The sequence below is a fragment of the Megalops cyprinoides genome, chromosome 3 (genome assembly GCF_013368585.1).
Source record: "Megalops cyprinoides isolate fMegCyp1 chromosome 3, fMegCyp1.pri, whole genome shotgun sequence".
NCBI lineage: Eukaryota > Metazoa > Chordata > Actinopteri > Elopiformes > Megalopidae > Megalops > Megalops cyprinoides.
This window is the reverse complement of record NC_050585.1, coordinates 47086063-47108174: the sequence shown is the minus strand read 5'-3', so window position 1 is coordinate 47108174 and position 22112 is coordinate 47086063. Positions and strand designations below refer to the sequence as shown.

The window sequence follows — 22112 nt, the reverse complement described above, 5'->3', positions numbered from 1 at the left end:
ATGAAATGTTCTATTAAATGTTCTGATGATGATTGTAGTGTCTCTCGTGAGGGGTCTGCATGGTGGTGACAAAGATTGTCGCAAAAAAGACTGCATGTCTGTCCGCCATGTTTGAAAACGGTGAGGAACGGCCTGTTCTGATTTTAACGGCTTTGTGACGTCTCAGCCGGCTGCTCTGTCTGTCCCCTCCTCATGTGAGAGATGTGTGTACCCAGGGGACAAAGGATTCGCTTTTCACTCTGAGGTGAGGAAAAGGCCTTTCAGATTTCTTCTGGTCAACTTGAAATGAGACTGAAGATTAGCCTGCAAAGGGGCTCCAAAATCACTATTTGATGGGTCATCCCTGGTTATTGGAGAAATGGGGGTAGGGACTGGAATATTATAGGGACTGGAATAATATTTGAAATGGGACTAAACTAGAGAGCAGGCCTAAGCAGCCCCAGTTTAATCCCCCTTGTTACAAGGGTTCATTACCCCAGGTATGAGTGGATGGATATGACTGAAAGGCATTTGTAATTTATGTATAACCTACCACCTCCACATTGTCAAAAGGAATGAGACTTCTCTCGCTCTCGGTAGATGGAGCCAGGGTTGGGCTGCTGCTCTGGTATTCACATGATCACAGGAAGCTCTCCGCTCTCAGACAGCGACAACTGCCTTCTGGTCCACAGAGAGGAATGACAGGACTAGACAGAATGGAAGGTGTTGGTTGATTTTAACACAGCTTGCTCCCGTTTCTTAACTGCCACAAGAAATTACAGATTTGCTTCACAGGAGATTGCAGAGGAAATCTTGTTTTGTAAATGTATGTATTTTTTATTTGTCCCTCTGCAGTACTCTTGACATGGACTGTGTAATACTGCAACTTTACAGCCACCCCTCCATTCCCCAGTTTGTGAAAACTGAGGATGTTTTTATGTTGGGAGACTTTTTTTAATCTCTCTTTTTGGTCAGTTAACCCACAAAGCCTTACTTCTGTGCAGGTGTAAACTTGATGGACAGCTGTCACCAAGGTCACTCAGGTGCAGCATTGTGAAGGGACTGTGCAGGTTATTAGCCGAGAGAAATTCGCTGAGGCATTGTGGGAAGGTGCGCTCCGGAGGTAACCTCATAATAATCTCCACTACTGAGCCCAGTACACCACTCACACAGTACAATACAAAGTTAAGACAAACACAGCTATTAAAGAAATACCTCTGCCGATGGACATGTCTGTACAAGGACTGGATAGAGCCCCCCAGGGGTCTGTTGTCCTGGGGGGCTGTGGAGTTTTCCACAAGAACATTTCGCCCCGTCAACTGTTGTGAATGGTGTCTGTTCCACTTTTTCTTTTTTTATATATATAAATAATTGAAAGTATATAAATGTTGGATCATATATTTTATAAACAAATTGTTCTGAAAAATCCTTTGCATTATTTTGAGAAGTCATGTTTTCTGTCAGTAGCAGTGAGTTTCCCCACACACACACGCACACACACATTCTCCACCCACTCCTCTCCCACACAATCCCTTGTGTCTCCTGTATAAAAAAAAAATTTAAAGATAATCAGATTCAATTTATCAAGGAATTGAATAATTAAATTCTCTACGTGAGCAGGTGCTTCACAGAGAACATTTTAAATGAACTGATCCAAAGTGCCGTTTTCTCTTCATTAAGCTGAATGAGTGACTACTTTAATGAGCTGGCACTGAAGTGTGCTCTTAGAGCTGATGTTTAGGGGGATGCCGGTTTAGCAAGCAGGACTCGGAGCTCTGCCGAGTTTCTGGACCGTCTCTTTGTGTCAGGAGGCTGCCACTGTGAGCATGAGATGCCTTCCTCCACCAACGGAGACATTCCTATATTACCCTCAGTCTTCAGATCAGGGCTCCCAGACACTTACCGCAAAGGCACGGCAGGTAATTAGCACAGGAAATGGAGGCTAGTGCTCATCAAAACAGGCTTTTCAGAATTCTGTTTGCTGTAGCACTGGCTTTTGAGAGCCTCCTGAATCAGTCCTCATTTGCACTAATGTTACATTGAATTGGTTAAAAAGAGCTGAATTGCGGATGAGCTGAGCTTTGTGATTCGTACCGGTTAGCAGCGGTTATTGCCCCCACTCTCCACCGATGTAATGACTAACCGGGCAGATGTTAAAAGTGTCTTGCCCAGACCAACAAGGAAGGCAGCGTCTGAGCTTTTCAGCATTCATTTAAAAAAAAAAGAAAATGGTGCTTTTGCTATTTCCACAGTTCAGCCCCTGAGCCTAGCCTTGGCTTACATTACAAAAATTAGCTTCTGCCAAAAGGAAAGGGTTTAAAAAGTTTTTTTTTTTTTTTTTATTCTTACGTTTGCTACTCTACCAATTAAGAAAGCCTTGTATCTGCATAGCATTCTTTGCGAAATTGATATTTTGTTGTGATTATAGTGTATTGGAATTATTTTTTTCAGTTGTCAGTGTTCTAAGTATAAGGAATCATGGTTTCTGTGGCAATTTATCATTGACTGATTTAAGAAAATATTTACAGTGTTATATATGTATATTGTAAGTATAATATTTACAATATTGTTTTTTTCTTGTTTGATGTATATAAAAATGTAACCTCTTTTGAAGATGAGTGAAATAGCAGATTGGGCTCTATGATAATGTTAAGAGTGAAAACCGTTTACATGTCATGAATCTTAATGTAGTCCCAAAGGACATGTGTTTGACAAGCTGCTACAACTTAAAGAGGAGCTGGATTCAAGCCTCAGTTTGGAAGTGTGGATGTAAAGCATGAAAATTGCCAACAAAATGGGATACAAAAATCCCCTCTATTCACAAGGCACGTGCAAAAACGTTAATTTTACCACTGGGTAATATGCTGAATAGTCACTATGTCCCCAAACACCTGGTCTTGCTTTTCCCCCTTAAAATTGGTTATGTATGACTCTAGATCAAATGTGGCATAGAAATATAAATATTTTGACGTTTTGGAAGTCATATGTGGGTTTTAAAAGAGAGAATTTAATATCCTCTTGTTAAGCCTTCCTATAAACCGTAAGTAACATTTGTGTTGAAGTTACAGTCAAGCTATCGTACCTCAAACTGAGCTTAAATCAGGAATGGTTTCGAAAAAGTTGATCCAAGGGACTCCCAGCACTTGTCATTTGAATCGATTGCATTTATGTTTTATGGAATAAAATTATATGGATGGATGGATGGCAATCAAATAATGATTAAAAAGCCAACAAATAATCGTCCCCAGTTTCCGCTTGACTCTCCCAGGCTGTTTGTCTTTCCAGATTGAAAAGGTTTGACATTTTCTCAGATCTCGCAGACTAATTATCATTGTACAATGATATCCCCCACTCCCCTTTGAAAATCCGAACTACGTTTGATGCAATCTTAATTTATTCATAATTAAAACGTGTTTGTGCAGGTCTTCTTTGCTTTTCTCTGCTAGATAATTGCTGATACTGATGTGGCTTTGAGACTGATTTAGTGTAACGTTAGTAATGGAGATAAATTGCTGTTGAATCCCTGTTGAGCAGGTATTTGTATTGTACACGTCTTTGTTTGGTAATGTACTCAATTTTTTTGTTTTTGCAAATATATTCAATTTCCGTGTTTGTTAGCTGTTCATGAACTTACAAGTTGTAGAATATTTTGTTAGATGTTAATTGTACTTTCATTTTTTCCCCCTTAATTTTTCCCCACTGACCACTTACCAGAGAGCTATCCTCTTGTGTTACCCATAGACGTAAAGCTTCATTTTGGTCTCTATCACTTGCAGTCAAATTAAATACAATTTATACGTCACATGTCTGTTGGATCTGTTTTTTTTATTTGTTGTTCCTTAATTTCAAGCAATTTTATTCACATTAACAATGTATACAGAAAAGGCCTTAATTGGAGAATGTACAATAATTTATACACAAATGTGAAAGACAGAGTCTGGAACCATACAGGCTCACTACATGCTGCCACTGTCACTGCCCTGTTTCCCAGGGTAACAGGATAATTTAGCATCTTTTTGTAAATTGCCAAATGTGAGATTTTTTTTTAATCATGTGGGAGCTCCATTTTCATTCACTGCAATAAAAAAAAACCTTGTGTTTCTGCAGTATGTGGAAACATAACCATGTATATGTACATAACATCCACAGTTCCAACCTCGCATGAGTGGCTGATCTTGATTGGTCCATTTTTGCCCTGCTCTGCCCTCCTCCCTGTGCGTCAGTTTTTCCTGTACTCTCTGTCCCGGCTACGCTCTCTGTAGTTGGCGGACCTGTCCCTCTCTCTGTTGCTGTCCTCTCTGTGGCGTCCCTCCGTCCTCTGGTGCCTCTCGTCTCTCCTCGTCCGCTCGCTGTCCCAGTGCCGCCCATTCCCTTCTCTGCTGCGCCCGTCGCCCTCGTCCTCTCGGCCCCTGTGTCTCCTCCTCTCCTCCTCCCTGGCCCAGCTGTCCCTCTCTCGGTTGTCGTGGCGCTCTCCGTGGGGCCTCTCTCTGGGGTTCCGGTCCTCGTGCGCGCGTCTCTCGCCTCTGGGCAGCCTGTCCTCCGCCGCCCCCTGCTGGGCGTATTTATCATATCCCGCGTCCTCCTTCTCTCTCTTCACCTGCACCGGGGACTGCAGGGGAGACTGTGCACGGCCTTCCCTCCTCTCCTCTCTCTTCACCTGCACCGGGGACTGTGTGCGGCCTTCCCTCTTCTCCTCCTTTAGTGCCTTCTTCTTCTCCTTCTTCTCTTTTTTCTTTTTCTTCTTTTCCTTCTTGTCTGCATCCGACAAGGGAAACGTATCAGTTAAACTGTGAACAGGCTGGTCTTGTTTTGGTTTTTACTAAAGCAAATCTGCTTAGAGAACATCAAATCATGAAACTTCACCTCGCTGTTGAGCAAGTTAAACAGGCCAAAACCAGCACACATCTACTGGGTAGTTAAGCTCTAACAGCTGGGCCATGTTCATTACTGTGAAACTACTTGTACATTTACAACCTTCAGTATAAGTGCTCACCTCTCTGAAAACACTTTGGTGATAACTGCAATTTGGAGCTCGAAGTAGCAGTGCATTTTTTTTAACAAAAAGAAAAAAAAGCCTTCTTCCACTTGAAATGTTCCTGGGTTGGTCAGGTAATGGAAATGGGTGTAAAGGAAGAACAGGCTCCACTACCCTTGACGTTTCTCACCTTTTTTTGGTTTCTTCACTTGGACAGCGTACTCCTCTTCCTCTGACTCTGAGGAGGAAGTAGGGGGCCTCTGGGGTGCGCAGCCCTCCTCTCTCAAGCGCTTGGTCACGTCATCAATGTCCTCCGAATCTTTTGGGGGGCGGTAATTCTGCACATGGTCCACTCGGATCGTGCGCCCCTTGATCTAAATTACAGAGGAACCCATGTCATGACGTGGTAGATCCCAAATGGACTACTGAAGAAATTACTAACATTTGATGTTTTACTTATTTAATACTGTGGGTCCTGCTGCATTACCTGGTTAGGTAGACTGTGTTTAGATATAGGGCACTGTGCATAGTACTCATTTTATTGAGTAGTTGTCAAGATTAATAGTGTGTGTCCTAAAGGGGTCAGTCTGAATCCCATAAACTGGTGGTCATTCAGGTGCAAAATGTGAGGTAATCCCCAGGTGTCAGGTACATTTCTGACTGGTTTCAAACAGAATGACTGTACTGTTACAGAACTTTTGTAAGTCGCTTTGGATAAAGGTGTCTGCTAAATAAATACATGTAAATGTAAAGATTTACATTACAATTTTTTTAATTATACTGGTGAGGGATTTCAGAGATACATACACATTATAGCCCAGGGAGATAAGATCAATGCCCACCTCTGCAGAGAGGCTTTTACCTCAATTTGAGACAAACTTTTCTTTAAGGTACATCAGTGGCGATTTCCATTTTTAAGGCTTCCAGTAGTATTACCTTAATGCCGTTGAAGTTGTCCACTGCCAGAATTGTGCTTCTCTGGTCCTCGTAACAGACAAAGCAGAAACCCTTTGATTTTCCGGTCTTCTTGTCACGCACCAGGTTGATGTTGGCGATTTCCCCATATCTAAGACACACAACCAAAGGACGTTAAACCCAGTAGACCAGCAAACCAGCAGGGATCAGCACTATTTTATGAACCAGTGGGAAATGGAAAGACTTAAAATCCTGGTAATTCAAGGAACCTACTGAGAAAAGACACAGATGATGTCCCCTTCTGTCAGCTCATATGGAAATCCACCTGCAGGTGAAAACACAGAGTGTAAACACACATAATCGGGCCATCAGACGGTTCTGCTTTTAAGAGGTAAAGCAGTTGTTCTCTCTCGATCTGAGGGTGCTTTGTGAGTTTTACACAGCCATTTCCACAAAACATTGACACTCACTGTTTTCACTGACACTAGATACAGACAGCTCTAGATAACCTCTTCCCATGACAAAATACTCAATCACTACTTTTTTGCAAACTATATGGTATGCTTTACACAATGACAGCCAGACAAACATACATGGAAGCAGATTTTAATTGATTTTAAATGATTATTCTTAATGTACTGATTGTATGCAAATCCATTTTTCCACTGACATGTACTTAGCCAACTAGCACAGCCAATTACCTAAAAGGTGTGGCAAAACATGTAACGTTTCCAGCCTTGAAATCACCAATCACCAATCTTCCATTTGTATATTCTGCCTGATAATTTTAGACGTCTTATGCATTCCTAACCTAGCTCTGCTACATGTTAGCTAGCTCTAAAAATGTTCTGAGGAGAAACGCCTAAATTGAACTACTCACTACACAATAAATCAAGGTAGTTTTCTGAATATTAGGTGCATCTTCAGGGTACAAGACTCATTATGGAAATATGGCACTGGCATTCCTGATCCCATAACCAGCAGAAGAACCTACCAAAAACAGCCAGCAGACCTGATAAGAACACAGAAGAATGCAGTTTCTCCTTACCTATGAATATCCAGGCGCTGTCCTTGTACTGTGAGTGCCAGGACACAGTGTCTTTCACGCCTAGCTGAGCTTCCCTCTCATTCAGCTCATTGATCAACTTGACCTTGGTCAAAGGGCTGAAAGAGAAAGACTTCTTTCATCATGTCATGCTGAGTGGCTGACGTCTTGGAGCAAGATAAATGAAGAACTATTACACGTAAAACTTCCAATACACGCCGAGGCGTTTATTTGCTTAACTTTACCGGCGTTTATTGGAGACTTGGCGATAATAAGAGACCTGCGTTTATTTCACCTAAAGCCCTCAACTAACCAGGAAAATTCACCATGTTTTTCCCCCAGTAGCGTACTTAAACATTATACAGCGCTCTTTGGTAGCAACTCAAACAGGAATCACTACTAAACTAAGTTAAACATTGTCATTGCAACCTATGATGGGAGAGCACAGTCTGTAAGAATAGCATTATCACTGTGAATTTAGGCTACCATGATTCGGAAGACAGCTTGTTTTGTTCGTTTATGTTTAATCTAATTCGTGAACAGAGGAACACGCACAAGGCAAATTGAATTCGCTAAAACAACCTAATTTAGCCTAATATAAAAATGATTTGTTTATGTTATTTTGTTTCTTAGCCACAAAAAATAAATAGGACTACTGTAAGCGTTTTTCACTGAAAGGGTCGCGATTATAAGAGGCCTGCGTTTATTGGAGACTCGGCTATTATTGGAAGTTTTACTGTAAGTGAGTATCAGAGTTATATTTAAACACAGTGATGCTGATGGTCGAGGTCGTTCAATATTAATGCCGTTGCGTTTCAATCTCTTTTATTAAACTGTCGACTTAAAGAATAAGTTAAGAAGTTACGCAATGCTGGGTAACTTTTCGTGGGGCACTACAGGTGCTCACAATCGCACTGTCTCACAAATCTGTACACATTCTGAGATCGTTCGTGAGATGGCGCGCGTTGCCGCATGCTGTCGAATATAGCTTATTTCTCGGCTACTGTTGTTGCAGCTTGGCCGACTGAAGACTGAAGTCGCGGACCTAATTACATTAGAAGACACGGGTCTTTATTACTTTGTACTTTCCATGACATGTTGTCCAGTTAAGTCCTGACCCCTTTTCTAACTAAAATGTAGCCAGCCAGCAATACATGAAAAAACTCGCCTTTATTCCTGCGGAACGGGATTCCGCTTAGAAAAACAAATGTTTCAATAACCCTCCTGGTCGTCTGGTTAGCAAGTTTTTGTATTATTAATTTTTATATTTATATGGTGGTGACGAATGAAACGCAACACATCGCATCGCAACTAATCGCTGCCCAAGACCCAGGCGAAAACGCCGACATGAAATAGTCATGGGAGTTCCTGTCAGAAAATGCAAACATAGGCAGCAATATCTAATCACACTTAATTGAGAAACAGCAACTGATTCGCTCATTTGTGTGAACTATGAGTATTTACCTAACGTTAGTTGGCTAGCTGGCTATACATTTGGTAGTTAATTTTATGTACATACTAATTACACGGCAATTTCTGCATTCGTATTTCAAATGTACGTAGCTACCTCGCTAGTTATCAATAGTTATACTTGACAAATAGCCAGATTTCTCCTTAGCTACCAGGTAAACCAAGTACATGGACAGCTGCACAAGCAAGCCAGCTAGCGCTAGCTTCCTTTCACCATGATCACATCACTACGACATAAACCAGCATCGCCTGTGTGTGCTGGCGCTGATTTGCAAGACAAGTAACCAGCTGATATTTTTAGCAATATTAATGCAACAATTATTTTCTTTACAACCAAGACGAACACATTTATGCCACTGAAGAGAGAAGTTACCAGATACTCACTTCATGGTGATACCAGGTGCTAACCTTACGGCCAAAATAATTTATAAATGGAGAGATTCCACCTTTGAATTGCTTTCCGGGTCAGGCTAAAGAGTTCCGGTGTGCGTTTGAATACAGTAATTTAACGAACTCATTCGGGTGATGGAAGCTTTATTTCAACTGGGATAGAAATGTAATGCAATGTCTGAGAAATCGTTATATTCTTGTCGCTAATATAGAAACTTTTGGGTTTGTGGCGTAGTTGGATTTAGGAGTTCCGGTGACCCAGCCAACGCACCAAAAGCACGGACGCAGCCGTTGGAGTCAGACATCTTGCCTCAAAAATTACCTTATAAACAGTACATATTGCTTCCGGTGGTGACTTGTGGATAAGCTTTCGTTTCCGGGTCAAGATTTAGACTTGGCTGTTTTTTATTCTAATTGGTTAAATATAATTTTAGAATAAATCAAGGAAGTGTGCATAGAATCTGTACGGAGTAACTACTTCGTATAGGTACACATGCCCTTTCTTTGAAACAGATGGCTCATTCAGTGACAGCATCACACCTGCAGACTATATTATTTAAAGAAGATGGACAGGTACCTAGGGATTGTACGCATGTGTGCGGTTCAGAGGGAGGATGAAAAAGCCAAAAGATTTAGTGTCTTTGAAAGCGGCGTGGTTCTGAGCGCTACGGCGGAGTAATAGACGGGCCACAGTCAGTTAACTAACAGCTCATTACAAAAGAGGTGTCAAAAAAGGCATGTCGTAACGCACGATTTGCCGTACCTTTTCACGGATGGGATTTAGGGTCTGATCGAGCTATTCGGAGTAGAGATCCAATTTGCAACTTAGAATGTATCTACAACGAACTTTGTCCAAGTCCGACAAATGTCAACGCATATATTTAGTTTCGCAGAAACTGTCTGACTTCTGTAGGTTTAAGAATCATTGTCTAGTGTATTTACATTCTGTTACCAAAAAACCCACATGTATTTAGAAAACTTTAATAAATACGTGTGGGTTACATAGAAAAGACAATTAACAGAAGTTACAACTATAAGTAGACCTATACCAAACAGTTGTAGGGTTTTTCACTGATCAGTTTTTGTTCACTAATTATTTAGTGATTAAATCTCACAGTTCCATTAACAATTTACCAAAACAATCAGCAGTGGAATTACATTAGATAAACTGGCTACAATGGGAAATCATAATATTCACAAACCACAGCTGGGTCATCTGCCACTGCCCTCAACTGGGGGCAGCAGAGGAACCTCACAAAAGCAAAGGTACCAAATCATATAAATATGCGTCACAAGTAACTGCCATAGAAAATGATAGCATCTATGCTGTACACTTCTACAGGAAATACAACAAGGGATTTGTCTATTTCATTAAAGAGCACACTGACACATATGGTGTGGTGTACTTGAGACTGATTCTCAGGGTCCTTCTGCCACAGGTTGCAGGCAATGAAGAATGTTTCCATTTTACTTTTCAGATAATGGTGTGCTGATTGGTGAGTGAATATTTACTTTTTTGGGCTGACGACTTTGCTAACCCGCCTGACATCAATATGATCTAAACTGAGCATGTGACGTCAATGGCACAGTTTTATCATTTGTGTGAAAGCAATGAAAATGTACTATTAGTTCTGCAAAAATGATCAAGAGTTCAGACAGATGTGTTAACTGTTCTGAGAGTGTGGCCATCAGTTTGTAGAAATGTGCCAAATCAACTGAGGAAAAACTGTATATGAAGACTTACCAGGGCAGATTAATGACTGCTGTGTTTTATGAGGTTTACACATTTCCCTTTCAGTGTTTATTTCCATACAGACCACTGAAAGAAGACATAATTACCTTTATGAGAGCATATACTGCACATTTCTACCTTTGTGTACTTATTCAGGCAACATCATTATTAACAGAAAAACAAACAGAAAAATTCTATTTCTGTTATCTATAGATCAGGGACCCATGCCATCATTCAATTGCCATCATTCCATTACCAGACGTTAAACCACTTACTTACTGTAAACAACTGAGAGACTCAACTCAACGTATATCATAGCTGACACTCCATTCTTTATGCAGACATCTTTGAATCTTCTGAACAGATATTTACAAGAATTCTTGGAAAATGTGGTTGCATAGAAATCTTTTACCATCATTCTGTTACCAAGTCTTTGCATCACCACAGCTCTTTAAGTGTGTTTTTGTTAAATGTTGATTGGAAGTTGTTAAATTGGCCATGTGCCTAGAGTTGTATGGTTTGTTATTTATTATGCCTCCACAGCCCCCAGGGAGAAATCAGTCCCATCCCAGCAAAATTGTGTTGGAGATCTTAAATACAAATAATTGATTTCTGAATTTTGCCACAGTTTGTCAGTCAGTAACTGTTAACTGTTAAGTCAATATTCTCAATTTTAATGCTCTATTCTGGTTGTTAACTTGAATTTTATGGCATCATCTCCCTTTCCTCTTTGTAATTATGATTTTACAGCCATGTTAAGACAAGATTGCATGTGTTGTTTATTGCTAAAAAAGAATATCTCTGTTTGGCTTAGAAGGAAATGCCCTTGACTGGTCAACTACCCGTGCATGCAGAATTGCGTGGCAAGAGCAGTTACTCCTAGACTTAAAAATGACATGGTCTATGATTGCATGCTATATATATTTTACTGTCTGTTTAGAAGAGATTGTGGCTGTTTATTTCAATTTGATCAAAAATGTGTTACATTTTTAACAAAAAAGTTACATTTTTATTTTTCATATTCTTTGTTTTTCTCATTTAAAATGTAGCAGAAATGAACTGCAAAGGGCAAAAATACTTATTTGTACACCTTAAGGTTTGGTGCATTAAATTTGGTGTAGACTCTTGTGTGCTCTTTCTACCGTCACAAACATTTTCTGAAATTTTTTACTTTTGGCTGTTGGTTTAAAGATCAAAAAGACATTTATAATTTTTTCTTTATTTTTCTTTCATTGCTCAACAGAAATGTCTTTGTAGATGCAGTTCTGTTTTCATTTCCACAAATAGAAAGAATAATGGGAATAGAGAAATGAAATAAAGTGGAAAGGCACAAAGATTATATCAATTAGGCAGCTGAAAGAAGCAGAGCAAAAAAAAGCAAACAAAACCATCTGGTCCATTAAATGGGAAAATGGACTGGGAGCAAAGTCTAAAAGCTCTGAAGCCATTATCCGGGTCAAGCTTTCCCTGTTTAGCTGTTTTAGTTCACAGACCAAAGTGCAACGTGGGAAACCATCCACTCCCCCAGAACCCATTTTCACCTGAAAAAAAATTAATAAATAGAAGTTCACTGCATTGTGTGTCTGAAATAGCACTAGTGTCTAACGCAGCCTAAAACTGCCATATCTTACACGCATTTCACAATGATGCTGAGGCAGTTAGTGGTGTGTTGGTATGATGCGCTCCGCCTATAAGCTGGGGCAATGAAGCAGAACGGCAGTAACCCTGTTCTGGGTTGTCAGTATGTACAGTGTGCTCCGTGTGGCGTCCCCTGAGGCTGGCGCGGGGGGCTGAGTTTGAGAACCTGCTCTTCATGCAGGCAAAGAGGTTGCACAGCTCCTGCCGCACTTCCCTCTGCCAGCACGCGTACACCAGAGGGTTGAACAGGGAGTTGGACAGCCCCAGGAGCCACAGGTCATTCTCAATGATGTGGTACAGGTGGCAGGACTGGCACAGAACCTGCACAGTGCTGGCAATGAAAAAGGGGCACCAGGAGAGGGTGAAGCAGCCCACCAGCAGAGCCACGGTCCTCAAGGCCTTGACATGACCGCCGTACCGGTTGGGCTGGGGCACGCGGGAGCCGGCGAGCCTGGCCTGGCAGATCTGGTGCTGGTGGCCGCAGGCGATCTTGAGGATGTCCAGGTAGAAGTAGACGAAGATGGAGAGGACGGGGAAGAAGCAGATGCAGAAGATGATGATGATGCTCTTGGGCTGGATGACGGAGAAGAAGGTGCAGAAGCCTTGGTAGTGATTCTGCTGCATCTGCTGCACCATCCCGGGCAGGAAGCCCACGGTGAAGGACAGCAGCCAGAGCACCGCCAGGGCGACGGCCGTCATCCGAGGGCCCGTCAGCTGGGAGTAGCGCAGTGGCAGCTTGATGGCGACGTAGCGGTCCAGGGAGATGAGGAACATGGTGAGGATGGAGGCCGCCGAGGTGGAGGTGACGAAGGCCATGCGTAGCAGGCACCTGGTCTTGTTGGTCGGGGAGGTGTCGGCGTTGATCACCACGGAGGCTATGCCGGTGATGGCCAAGCCCACCAGGGCGTCAGCCAGGGCCAGGTTCAACACGAAGCACCAGCTCTGGCTGCCCTTCTTGCGAATGAGCAGGAGGAGGGCGGCGGCCACCAGCAAGTTGGTGGCGATGATCAGCATGGATCCGACACTCAGAATCCAGCCCAAGACCTCTGCGTCCATGCCTCTATGGACCACGGTGGTCTGCAGGGGTCCACCTTGTGTTGGAGCTTGGGTGTTTGCAGGCTGGCTGTCCACCAAGCATGTCCCATTGTCAACTGCCATGAACTCACTTGTGTCTAAAGACACTGGCAGCACGCGTCGAATAATCTGAGTTTGGAGTTGTCCTCCTCACCCTTAATCACTCTGTCATAGATTTGTTTATGCAGCACTCCAGAGTGGACTTTGACAAGGGAAGTATCAGCATTGTGAAATCCAAATTTCAAAAAAAAAAACTCACAGTGACGACTGTTAAAAGGCAAAGTCAAGTGGTGTCATGGAACATTCCTCGGTATGACAATGAATGAGTAGCTTAAATAGATAGTGAGACAGTGCCAAGACTTGTGACAAGAATTCAAGGACTGAATGAAGGATTATTCTCCTTTTCTCATCAAAAAAGAAAATATGTTACCGCCATCCAGCTCATGCTGGTGTCTCCCGACTCCTGAAAGTGCAGGATATCTTCAGAGCTCTCCCCGGTCTCCTGAAGCTGTGGTTTCTCTGGATTTAACCCTTTTCCAGCCTGGAGTTGGGCTTTAGTCCTATTTTTGTCTGAGAGTCCTGTATACAGACATCCCGGATGGAGGGGCCATCTTATACAAGAAATCTCTTTTTTGGGCGACAAATGAATAAACAAACAGAATCTAAGCAAACAACCAAAAAAAAATATGATCGGTATCAACTGTGCAGATGGTGAGGCATATATCCTGTTTTCCAGAAGATGTCAGTCCGCTGTAGTTGGAAGTCTTTGTGGTCGTGGCTGCGGCCGTGGCTGTGGCAGTGACTGCGTCCAGATGCTTGAAAGTGAGATCATGAGGAGGGAGTGGATTTACTGTGGCGAGTCTCCTGGGAGGGATTCTAATGCAGTTCCATCCGCTTTGTTTGTGGCAGCCAACTGTTTGCAACAGGCATTTGCCATAAAACACAGCACGACCATACTAGGGAAAAAAAACATACCCCAGTACATGTCTCATTGGTGAGTTTGGTCTCTTTTCTAACAATTTACTCGCAAGATTCTCTCAGTGATCTTTGTCTGGTTCAGGTACGTTTGCTTGAGGTAGAAAGTGTTGTCCAAAGTCACCGAAGAGGTTTAATTTTCTCTAGATGGATCCCCAGAACATCAGTCAGTCCCATCACATCATGGTGTGCAGTGGCATACAGGTACTGTAATGCTGTGGGGACATTTTGGATGAAAGGTACCCTCCATATGCTCTTGGCTTTCCCCAGTTGCTGGTTATTGCAGAGGGTGTATTTCAGTGTTGCTTTTTCCTTATGTACACAAATTTAGATAAAGATGGAGAAAGAGGGAGGGGGGGGGGGGGATTAGGAGGAGGAGTAAGAAAGAGGTAGAAGGTATTTTTTCCGAATCGTTCAGCAATATTCTGTTACTGTAAATTACACTGTCTTCTGAGTAGATTTTATAAATACAGGGATGGTTGCAGTGTAGTCAGTTAGGGACATCAATTTTGTTGAAATACTCAACATTATTATAAATTTAGCCATATAAATGGCTATAAATTAGCCATATAGGCCCATCGCAAATATCTAGTATGTGTCACAGTCTCTACCTAATAAGGCAATCTCCTTCACTGACGTCTTCAATTTGTTTACCCTGTACTGCACGTTCTTCCCCAACAACATAAAAACATCACCACCTTCACAGGTCCTGGTTCAGGATTTGCATTGCTTAGACCAGGGGTGTCCAAACCTCTCCTGGAGGGCAACTTGTCCTGCATGTTTTAGATCTCTCCCTGCTCCAACACAGCTGATTCAAATGATCAGTTTGTTATTCAGCAGCTTCAGGAGTTCATAACGAGTTGATCATTTGAATCAGCTGTGTCGGAGCAGGGAGAGATCTAAAACATGCAGGACAAGTGGCCCTCCAGGAGAGGTTTGGACACCCCTGGCTTAGACCATTCCAACTCTTCACTCTGTGTCGCTAGATTACTTCACCTCACCCAGAATGCTCTTGGTAGACTTAAGCATGCACATGTCTTGTTTCTGCTTGTTTCCATAGAAATGGCTTCCAGTCCTTATTCACATAAAATACAAGACCCAGAGCACCCAAGTCCCATTCATACCATCATTTGGCCTTATAACCGTGGAAACATTTTCTGCTTGTTATAATCTCACTTGCTCCCCAGTGGTGGAATGAAACACCTACTACTTGCAGACATGTGCATCATCAAGAGCAATTAAAAATGCACCTGTTCACACCTGGTTCCCAGAACTGGGGCACACCCTATATCTAACACTGATTATTTGATATGGTAACCCCCTCAAGCAAAGAGCAAAGTAGCTCTTTCAAATCATTGTTAGTCACTATGTATATGGTTATGAATCATTCTTTGGCACTACGTGAACACTATGATATAAGGTAATATTGATCTCACAAATCATCGTTAGGATCTTTGTGTATATGAGTATGAAGTATGTATCTTGCTTAAGGATAAATGGTAGACACTAGATGTATTTTGTAGTTGTGCTACATTAGTAAAATTATCACTACTGACTGTTTACATTTTACACTGAGTTTCAGGTTCATGCTCATGTTATTGACTGTTCTGTACCTTTGTTGCTGATGATCCTGTGATTATGTATTTAATGTATCTTTTCATGATACTCTTATCATGAGAGATTTATAAAGCTACCTACCAAATACATAATAAAAAAGTATATTTGAGATTTATGACAATTTTATTGCACCAAGGACTTGGAGCTACAGGTATGATGATTGAGAGTACTGGTGGTTAGTTAAAGTTTTCATACTTTGCCACAGCCATATAAAGATAACCAAATCTCATATGCACATTTTGTTCTTTTTTAAAATTGTTATGTTTGCAAAAAATTAAATAAAAATGTTATAACATCATCTTCCTGTGTCTGTGTTGTCATTGTTCCTACCAGTATTATCTTGTGATCGTTTACACTGATTTGCCCGATGCTCGGTGGGGTTTGCTTGTTCCAATACAAATTTCTATTAGAATACTGTAAAGAATGATCACATATAACATACTGTGTATCAAATGTGTGTATTGGATCTAATTAGTAATATAAGATTGTATATGATTCTAGGAATAAATGATTGTAATGTAATTTAATGTAAGACTACTATACAAGGCACAGTAATACATCATTTATTGGACATAAAGATGAATACAGCACTATAGAGTTTACATCTGAATACATGTGTGTAGGTTATGTTAAGAAATACACATGTAGATAGTGAAACAATACACTGTCAAACAGCTCATCATAATTACAGTTCAATGTTCTATCATGGTATAAAAATACAATTAGAAATAACAAAAATACACTATCTTGGTAGTAGCTCTGCTAAAAAGGTTTTTTTTATTTTTACAATGTGTTTCGAAAGCATTCACATTCAGTGCTGAAGAGTGTGGGGGGCTGAGACAGTCACGTGTGCCAAATGTGGCCATTCTCTTTGCCAGCACCACTGTCATTCAGAGTTTCTGTGCTTTCTGTGATTCACACACACACATACACACACACACACACACACACAAAAAGCTTAACAAACCCAGCGCCCTGAAAAAAAAAAAAAAAACCCAATGGCGAAGCGAGTCATCTGTGTGTGTGGAGGAAGCGCCCTCTGTTTGCAACAGGAACAGGCATTAAACCCAGGAGCCGCTGTCATACAATGAGGGAATGTTATTCACCCCTGCTAGACTTTTCAGCGCCATTCAAAGCAAACCATGGTCAGCAATAATTGTGCACACTGTCCTGCACAAGCAGGCATTTCCAACCCTGTCGACACAGAGCTCTGTTCCCGCTCTCGATCTGATGCTCGTCTTACACAGGCCCTAACCAGCCAAGTTGAACAAGTTCAAAATTGTATTTCCATTTTTTTTTTCAAAGAGGAGGTGCTAATCTTTGCTGAATCCTGAAAATGTCCTTAAAGAGGAGACTCCTGTCGATACTGTTGTGCTGTGTCTATTGTGTGGCCTCGTTGTTCTGCCTCCACCCAAACTACCACAACTGCATCTCCTCTGGAGCCCGGTGAGTACGCACTTCTCTGTATGCGTGTGCGTGTGTGTGTGTGTGTGCATGTGTGTTGTGTGCGTTTGTGTGTGCGCATGTGTGTGTGTGTGTGTTTGTCTGTGTGTTGCCATGTCTTAGTAATGTTCTAATGGATGTCAGTGTGTATAGTATGTTAGGGAGTGAGTTGGTGTCTCTGCCATCTTACTTTTAAGGATAAGAACCCAAAAAACCTTCTAAATGATATTAAATGACTTATGAGTTAAACTGTATTTAAGAGTTATGAAGCACTTGTCTTTATGACTTTTCCTTTTTTATAAAATAGTAATTAAAACACGCATTCCAAAACGCATACCATTTACTGAGCGCTGAGTGACATTTGCATGCCATTGTTTGCTGTTTTTGGCACTACTGACTACAGGACTATGTGTGTGTGTGTGTGTGTGTGTGTGTGCGTGTGTGATTATATGGGCACGCACACGTGTGTGGACACGTGTATGTGCCACGCATGTTTGTGTGCGTGTACGCATTTGTGTGTGTGTGTGTGCGTGTGTGTGTATGTATGTCTGCTTAATCTATTGCAGGAATCTGGTGACAGTTGCGCAGCAGCTGTACCAGCGGGTTCTGAGGCTACTGCGTGCGACTCTGTGAACCCAGCACATTTCCCACGCTGCCCCTGGAGCAGCAGCTTGCCCGCCCACTCAGAGGATCCGCAGTTTTCAGCACTTTGTCTACACTGCAGATCAAGCACTTTCAAGAGATGTGACGCTAACTTTGGACTTTTTGTGGGACCTTGATTTCACATAAGATTGGGGAAATGGAATAATTATATGCAATTTCTCAATAACAAACAGTTACTATAGATTAATTTGTAGCTTCTATGTACTAGTATTGTTGTACAGTCAAAGTAGGATCAAAGGAGAAACTAATAATATTTTAATTCACATTTATATTTGAGAATCTATTGGTTGTGACTCAAAATGGCCCTCTTTTTGAAGAATGGTATGATCATAGTAATTTGGAGTACATCCCTGATCTCTATATTTTATATTGCTTCTATTTCTTTATGTTATTGTATAGATTAGTGGTTTGTAATGAAAATGCGATTGGTAAAATTTTTCACTCATTCATTTTCTGAGAGGAACATCTTGTTTCTCATAGACAAAGGATTCAGGGAGCGATGGAGACTCATGCCAATGCACAGAAAGCTACTGTTACGCTCAGCAGTGTTCTGAGACTGTAGTCTGACATTTGCTGTGCCAAGGCATGCGGATCCCTTTTTTCATTAAACACATGTTCTGTCACTATTTGGAATCTAGATTGTCCTGAAAAGACAACCCTGGATGCTGAATATATAGATGGAGGAGGCGCAGCTCTCTGTTAACAATGAGCAGAGTGTTAGTGGCAGAGGTGTCAGTGACAGCATGCAAAGCAATAAGTTTGAGTAACTGCAATGAACTGTAAGCTGCAGATGTTCATGTGGTGATCCTATACACAGCTGCATATCAAAGGCCCACCATCAAATTCTCATTGCAACGATGGCGCAATCTCTAGCTAGGCCAGACTGGGCCCGCTTTCAACCGAAAAAAAAAAGCCTCAGCGTTGCCCTCTAGAGGAGACTAAAGCTGATGACTTTGATTTCCATGGATTTGGAAGAAGATACTTGTCGTCTTGGTTGGATCTGCGCAGCATCTGTGCAGATCCACTGATGCCTTCCTGTGCACTGAGCCCACGATGTTACCCAATTCGTATAAAATAAAGATGAGTGGATCTGCACAAATGAGACCCAATGAAGACTAGACAAACTTGACCACACTTCGGTGAGAGGCCAACAACCTCAATACACAGCAGGAACACTTGTCCAACATTCTCCACGCAAAACTAATGAACACAATAGGGATAAAGCACTCAAACATAGCCTCCCTGATGTTACATGAGATGAGACTGATGCAATGATGAGATTGTATATTTTATAATGATAAAACTGGTTTTGAAAATATACTGAAAATGTGTAAAAAAAATTTGATATGAACTGCATTCCTTTTATTTTACAAGAATAAAAAATAAATTGATATTTAACATGATTATTTTGGTGTGGTGTACAGTGTCCTTTGTAATTACATTTTATTACTGTTGAAAATTTAATTCTAAAATAGGATCCTCTAATGGGATTTAGATTTGTTTAACTGAACTGGAGGCATTAGTTTTCCTACAACCAGTAAGATAATCAGACTTCTAAGTGTCCATCACCATACCTGAAAAAGTAAAAACAGTATAGCCAAGAAACTCTCCAGTTCCCCCCTTTAATCCACACACACTTTTTCAAAACATTTGGGATAAAGTTGGTACATACATGTGGTCAAGCCCTTGAAAGTACTGTATGTTGCAAAATGGCAACCAACCATCTCCTCCGAGATGCAGTCCCCAGGAACACTGTAATATTATAATATATTATATTAATATATTCCTTTAAACATAGTTTGTAAATAGGACTTTGGAGCATTCAATTATACATGATTGTATGCTTAGCAGTGGGATGGATCTTGGGGTGCGGTTAATTCTCGTCATTATTTCAATTATCTTGAGTGAATATCTTACAACAATAACTTACAGCATCAGCTTGTTGGTCTGTTTATGCAATGGTGAGGTGTCAAAAAGAATAATGGGCAGGGAATGATTTTTTTTTAAACTATCATTTTTATCTTTTCATGAATGATTCATGGTGCTGATCACACATTCAGCATGTTTAAATTAAATCAACAGCAATCACCTGTTTAATCTCCTCCCATCTGGCAGGAGATTCAGATGCATTTCAACTTGCACAACCAGACTGAAGGACAGCTTTTTCCCCAGAACTGTAATGCAGCTGAATACAGCCCCCCCCCCCCCCCCCCCCCCCCCACACACACACACACACACACACACACTCCACCTCCGATAGAAGGTGACAATGAACCATGGACTACCTCACATGCAGTAATGACATCACTATGTGCAATGAAATATATAGATATATATATATATTTTGCAAATATATGGACACCAAGTGCACTACACTTTAATGCAATGCAATGTAATACAATAATACGGGCATGTGCCATAATCAGTTACATGTGCAACAGAGATTTTTATGGTAACAGCTATGGAGTATACCACTACTATACCACAACTTCAAGTGTGTTTAATGGACATGGACTTCTACATACTCTTGCTGACTGTCCCTGTCAATGCACAGACACTTTATTATTATTTATTTATTTTTCATACACTCCTCATATTTTATACACTCATACATTTTGCATATAATGTTGTTGTTTTTGTTGTTATATGTTGTCATGGCACTGACACAAGGTAGCAGCTGCAATTTCGTTGTCCTGAAGAATGGTAATAAAGCTCTCTTATCTTATCTTACCTTGTCTAAAATGCTCCAAGGCTGACCCCTCTCCCACTACTCTTCAAACGTCTCTCTGAAACCACCGGCATGCCTAAAGACTGCTTAAAATAGTGGTTTAAATGTCAAGGGCATCTGAACACCCACCTCAGTGACTATATGCGATTGTATAATGCATGGCCCCAAGGGTGCACACTCTCCCCTTTGTCATACACCTCGTATTATAAATTCTGGGGCAGGAATTCTGCTGGTGGAAATGCTGTCAATTTTGCTTATGCTTCAGTTATAAGCAACTTTCCCACTGACCCACCTTAGCTTTTGGGCAGCTATACCTTAAGTGAACTGGGCCATTCTGCAGCAAACTGGCCGGGGCTCAGAATTTGTTAGCCAACCCCATTAATCAATAGCTTAATCTCCAGGCCCGATAGGTCAAGCAAAGGCAGGCATAGTTACCCTGTGTAAAAACCTCAGCAGAGTGTGCACACTGTAACTGTAAAATAACAAATGTTCAAACTAAAAACTCTTGTATAAAAATGTTAATTGTGGAAACAATTAACATTTCGGTCAGTATGACTAAATCCAAAAAAAAAAAAAAAAAAAAATCTGGATATTTTACACATTGATGGACAACTACAACAAAGTTAACTATGTTCAAGTAAACAGAACCATGCTAACCATTTTTATTGTTCTTTGACTGAAATTGTTTCTGCATAATAGAAGGTCATATTTGCTCCAAAACGATGAGTCACTCATGATTTATGAAACATGCCCTGTAAGTGACAACACTTTGTAGACTAAATTTCAGACACTTGCATCAGGTCAAGTTTCTACATTTGTCTAATAATTGGAGTAAAAAGATGATTGATACCAAAAAAACACCAAATTTCAAGCCACAAAACATTCCATTACCAGAACTATTAACTTGCCAAACCATAAAACAATGCAGAGCGTTTAGTCTGGCTACTGATCAACATCTGTAGTAAAGCAGTAGGGCATTTTTCCTGAGGCATAAATCAGGACTGAGATAATAAAACAGCTGCCTTCCTTTAACAGTGTAACTTCTGATATTGCTATTGACCGTTTTCAGAATACTGAAAATGTAACTGAACTGTATTCAAAAGAGCCCCTGTGGGCAATACATGTGTGCATGACTCCCCCATGTTTTCAGCTTGTTTGAGCACATTGCGTACATTTATAAACTGTGTTCTTACGTTTCAGATTTCCTTGCTATACGCCTTTGGGTTAACGATCAATTTAGGCCTATCACTCAAAAAATCAAGTGAGTAAAATCTGACATGAAATGAAATGAGTGAAATGTTCTCTACCTTTGAGGAAACTTCACATTTCCTCTTTGTCTATTTGCACATTCGCGCATTTCCTCACTGTCCCACTTAGATGCTTTTGCAGATGTGTTAAAATGGACACATACTACAGATGGTTTACATCCTTTGCAAATAGCAATTATGTAAAGGACTGATTAAGTGAT

The 22112-nt window shown here is 41.1% G+C and overlaps 2 protein-coding genes across 2 annotated transcripts; both read right to left on the bottom strand.

Annotated features, from left to right (window-relative positions):
• Window positions 1-4067: 4067 nt before the first annotated feature.
• Window positions 4068-8795, bottom strand: rbmx2 (RNA binding motif protein X-linked 2). Its single transcript, XM_036525223.1, has 6 exons — window positions 8769-8795; window positions 6918-7033; window positions 6143-6194; window positions 5891-6020; window positions 5145-5328; window positions 4068-4734 (listed from the first exon to the last, which is right to left on the bottom strand). Exons 1-6 carry the CDS (start codon window positions 8771-8773, stop codon window positions 4199-4201), a joined length of 1023 nt encoding a protein of 340 aa, XP_036381116.1. The 5' UTR covers window positions 8774-8795; the 3' UTR covers window positions 4068-4198.
• Window positions 8796-11840: 3045 nt separating this feature from the next.
• LOC118775629 (glucose-dependent insulinotropic receptor) lies at window positions 11841-13425 on the bottom strand. The gene has a single exon (XM_036525637.1). It carries the CDS (start codon window positions 13300-13302, stop codon window positions 12145-12147), a length of 1158 nt encoding a protein of 385 aa, XP_036381530.1. The 5' UTR covers window positions 13303-13425; the 3' UTR covers window positions 11841-12144.
• Window positions 13426-22112: the final 8687 nt, after the last annotated feature.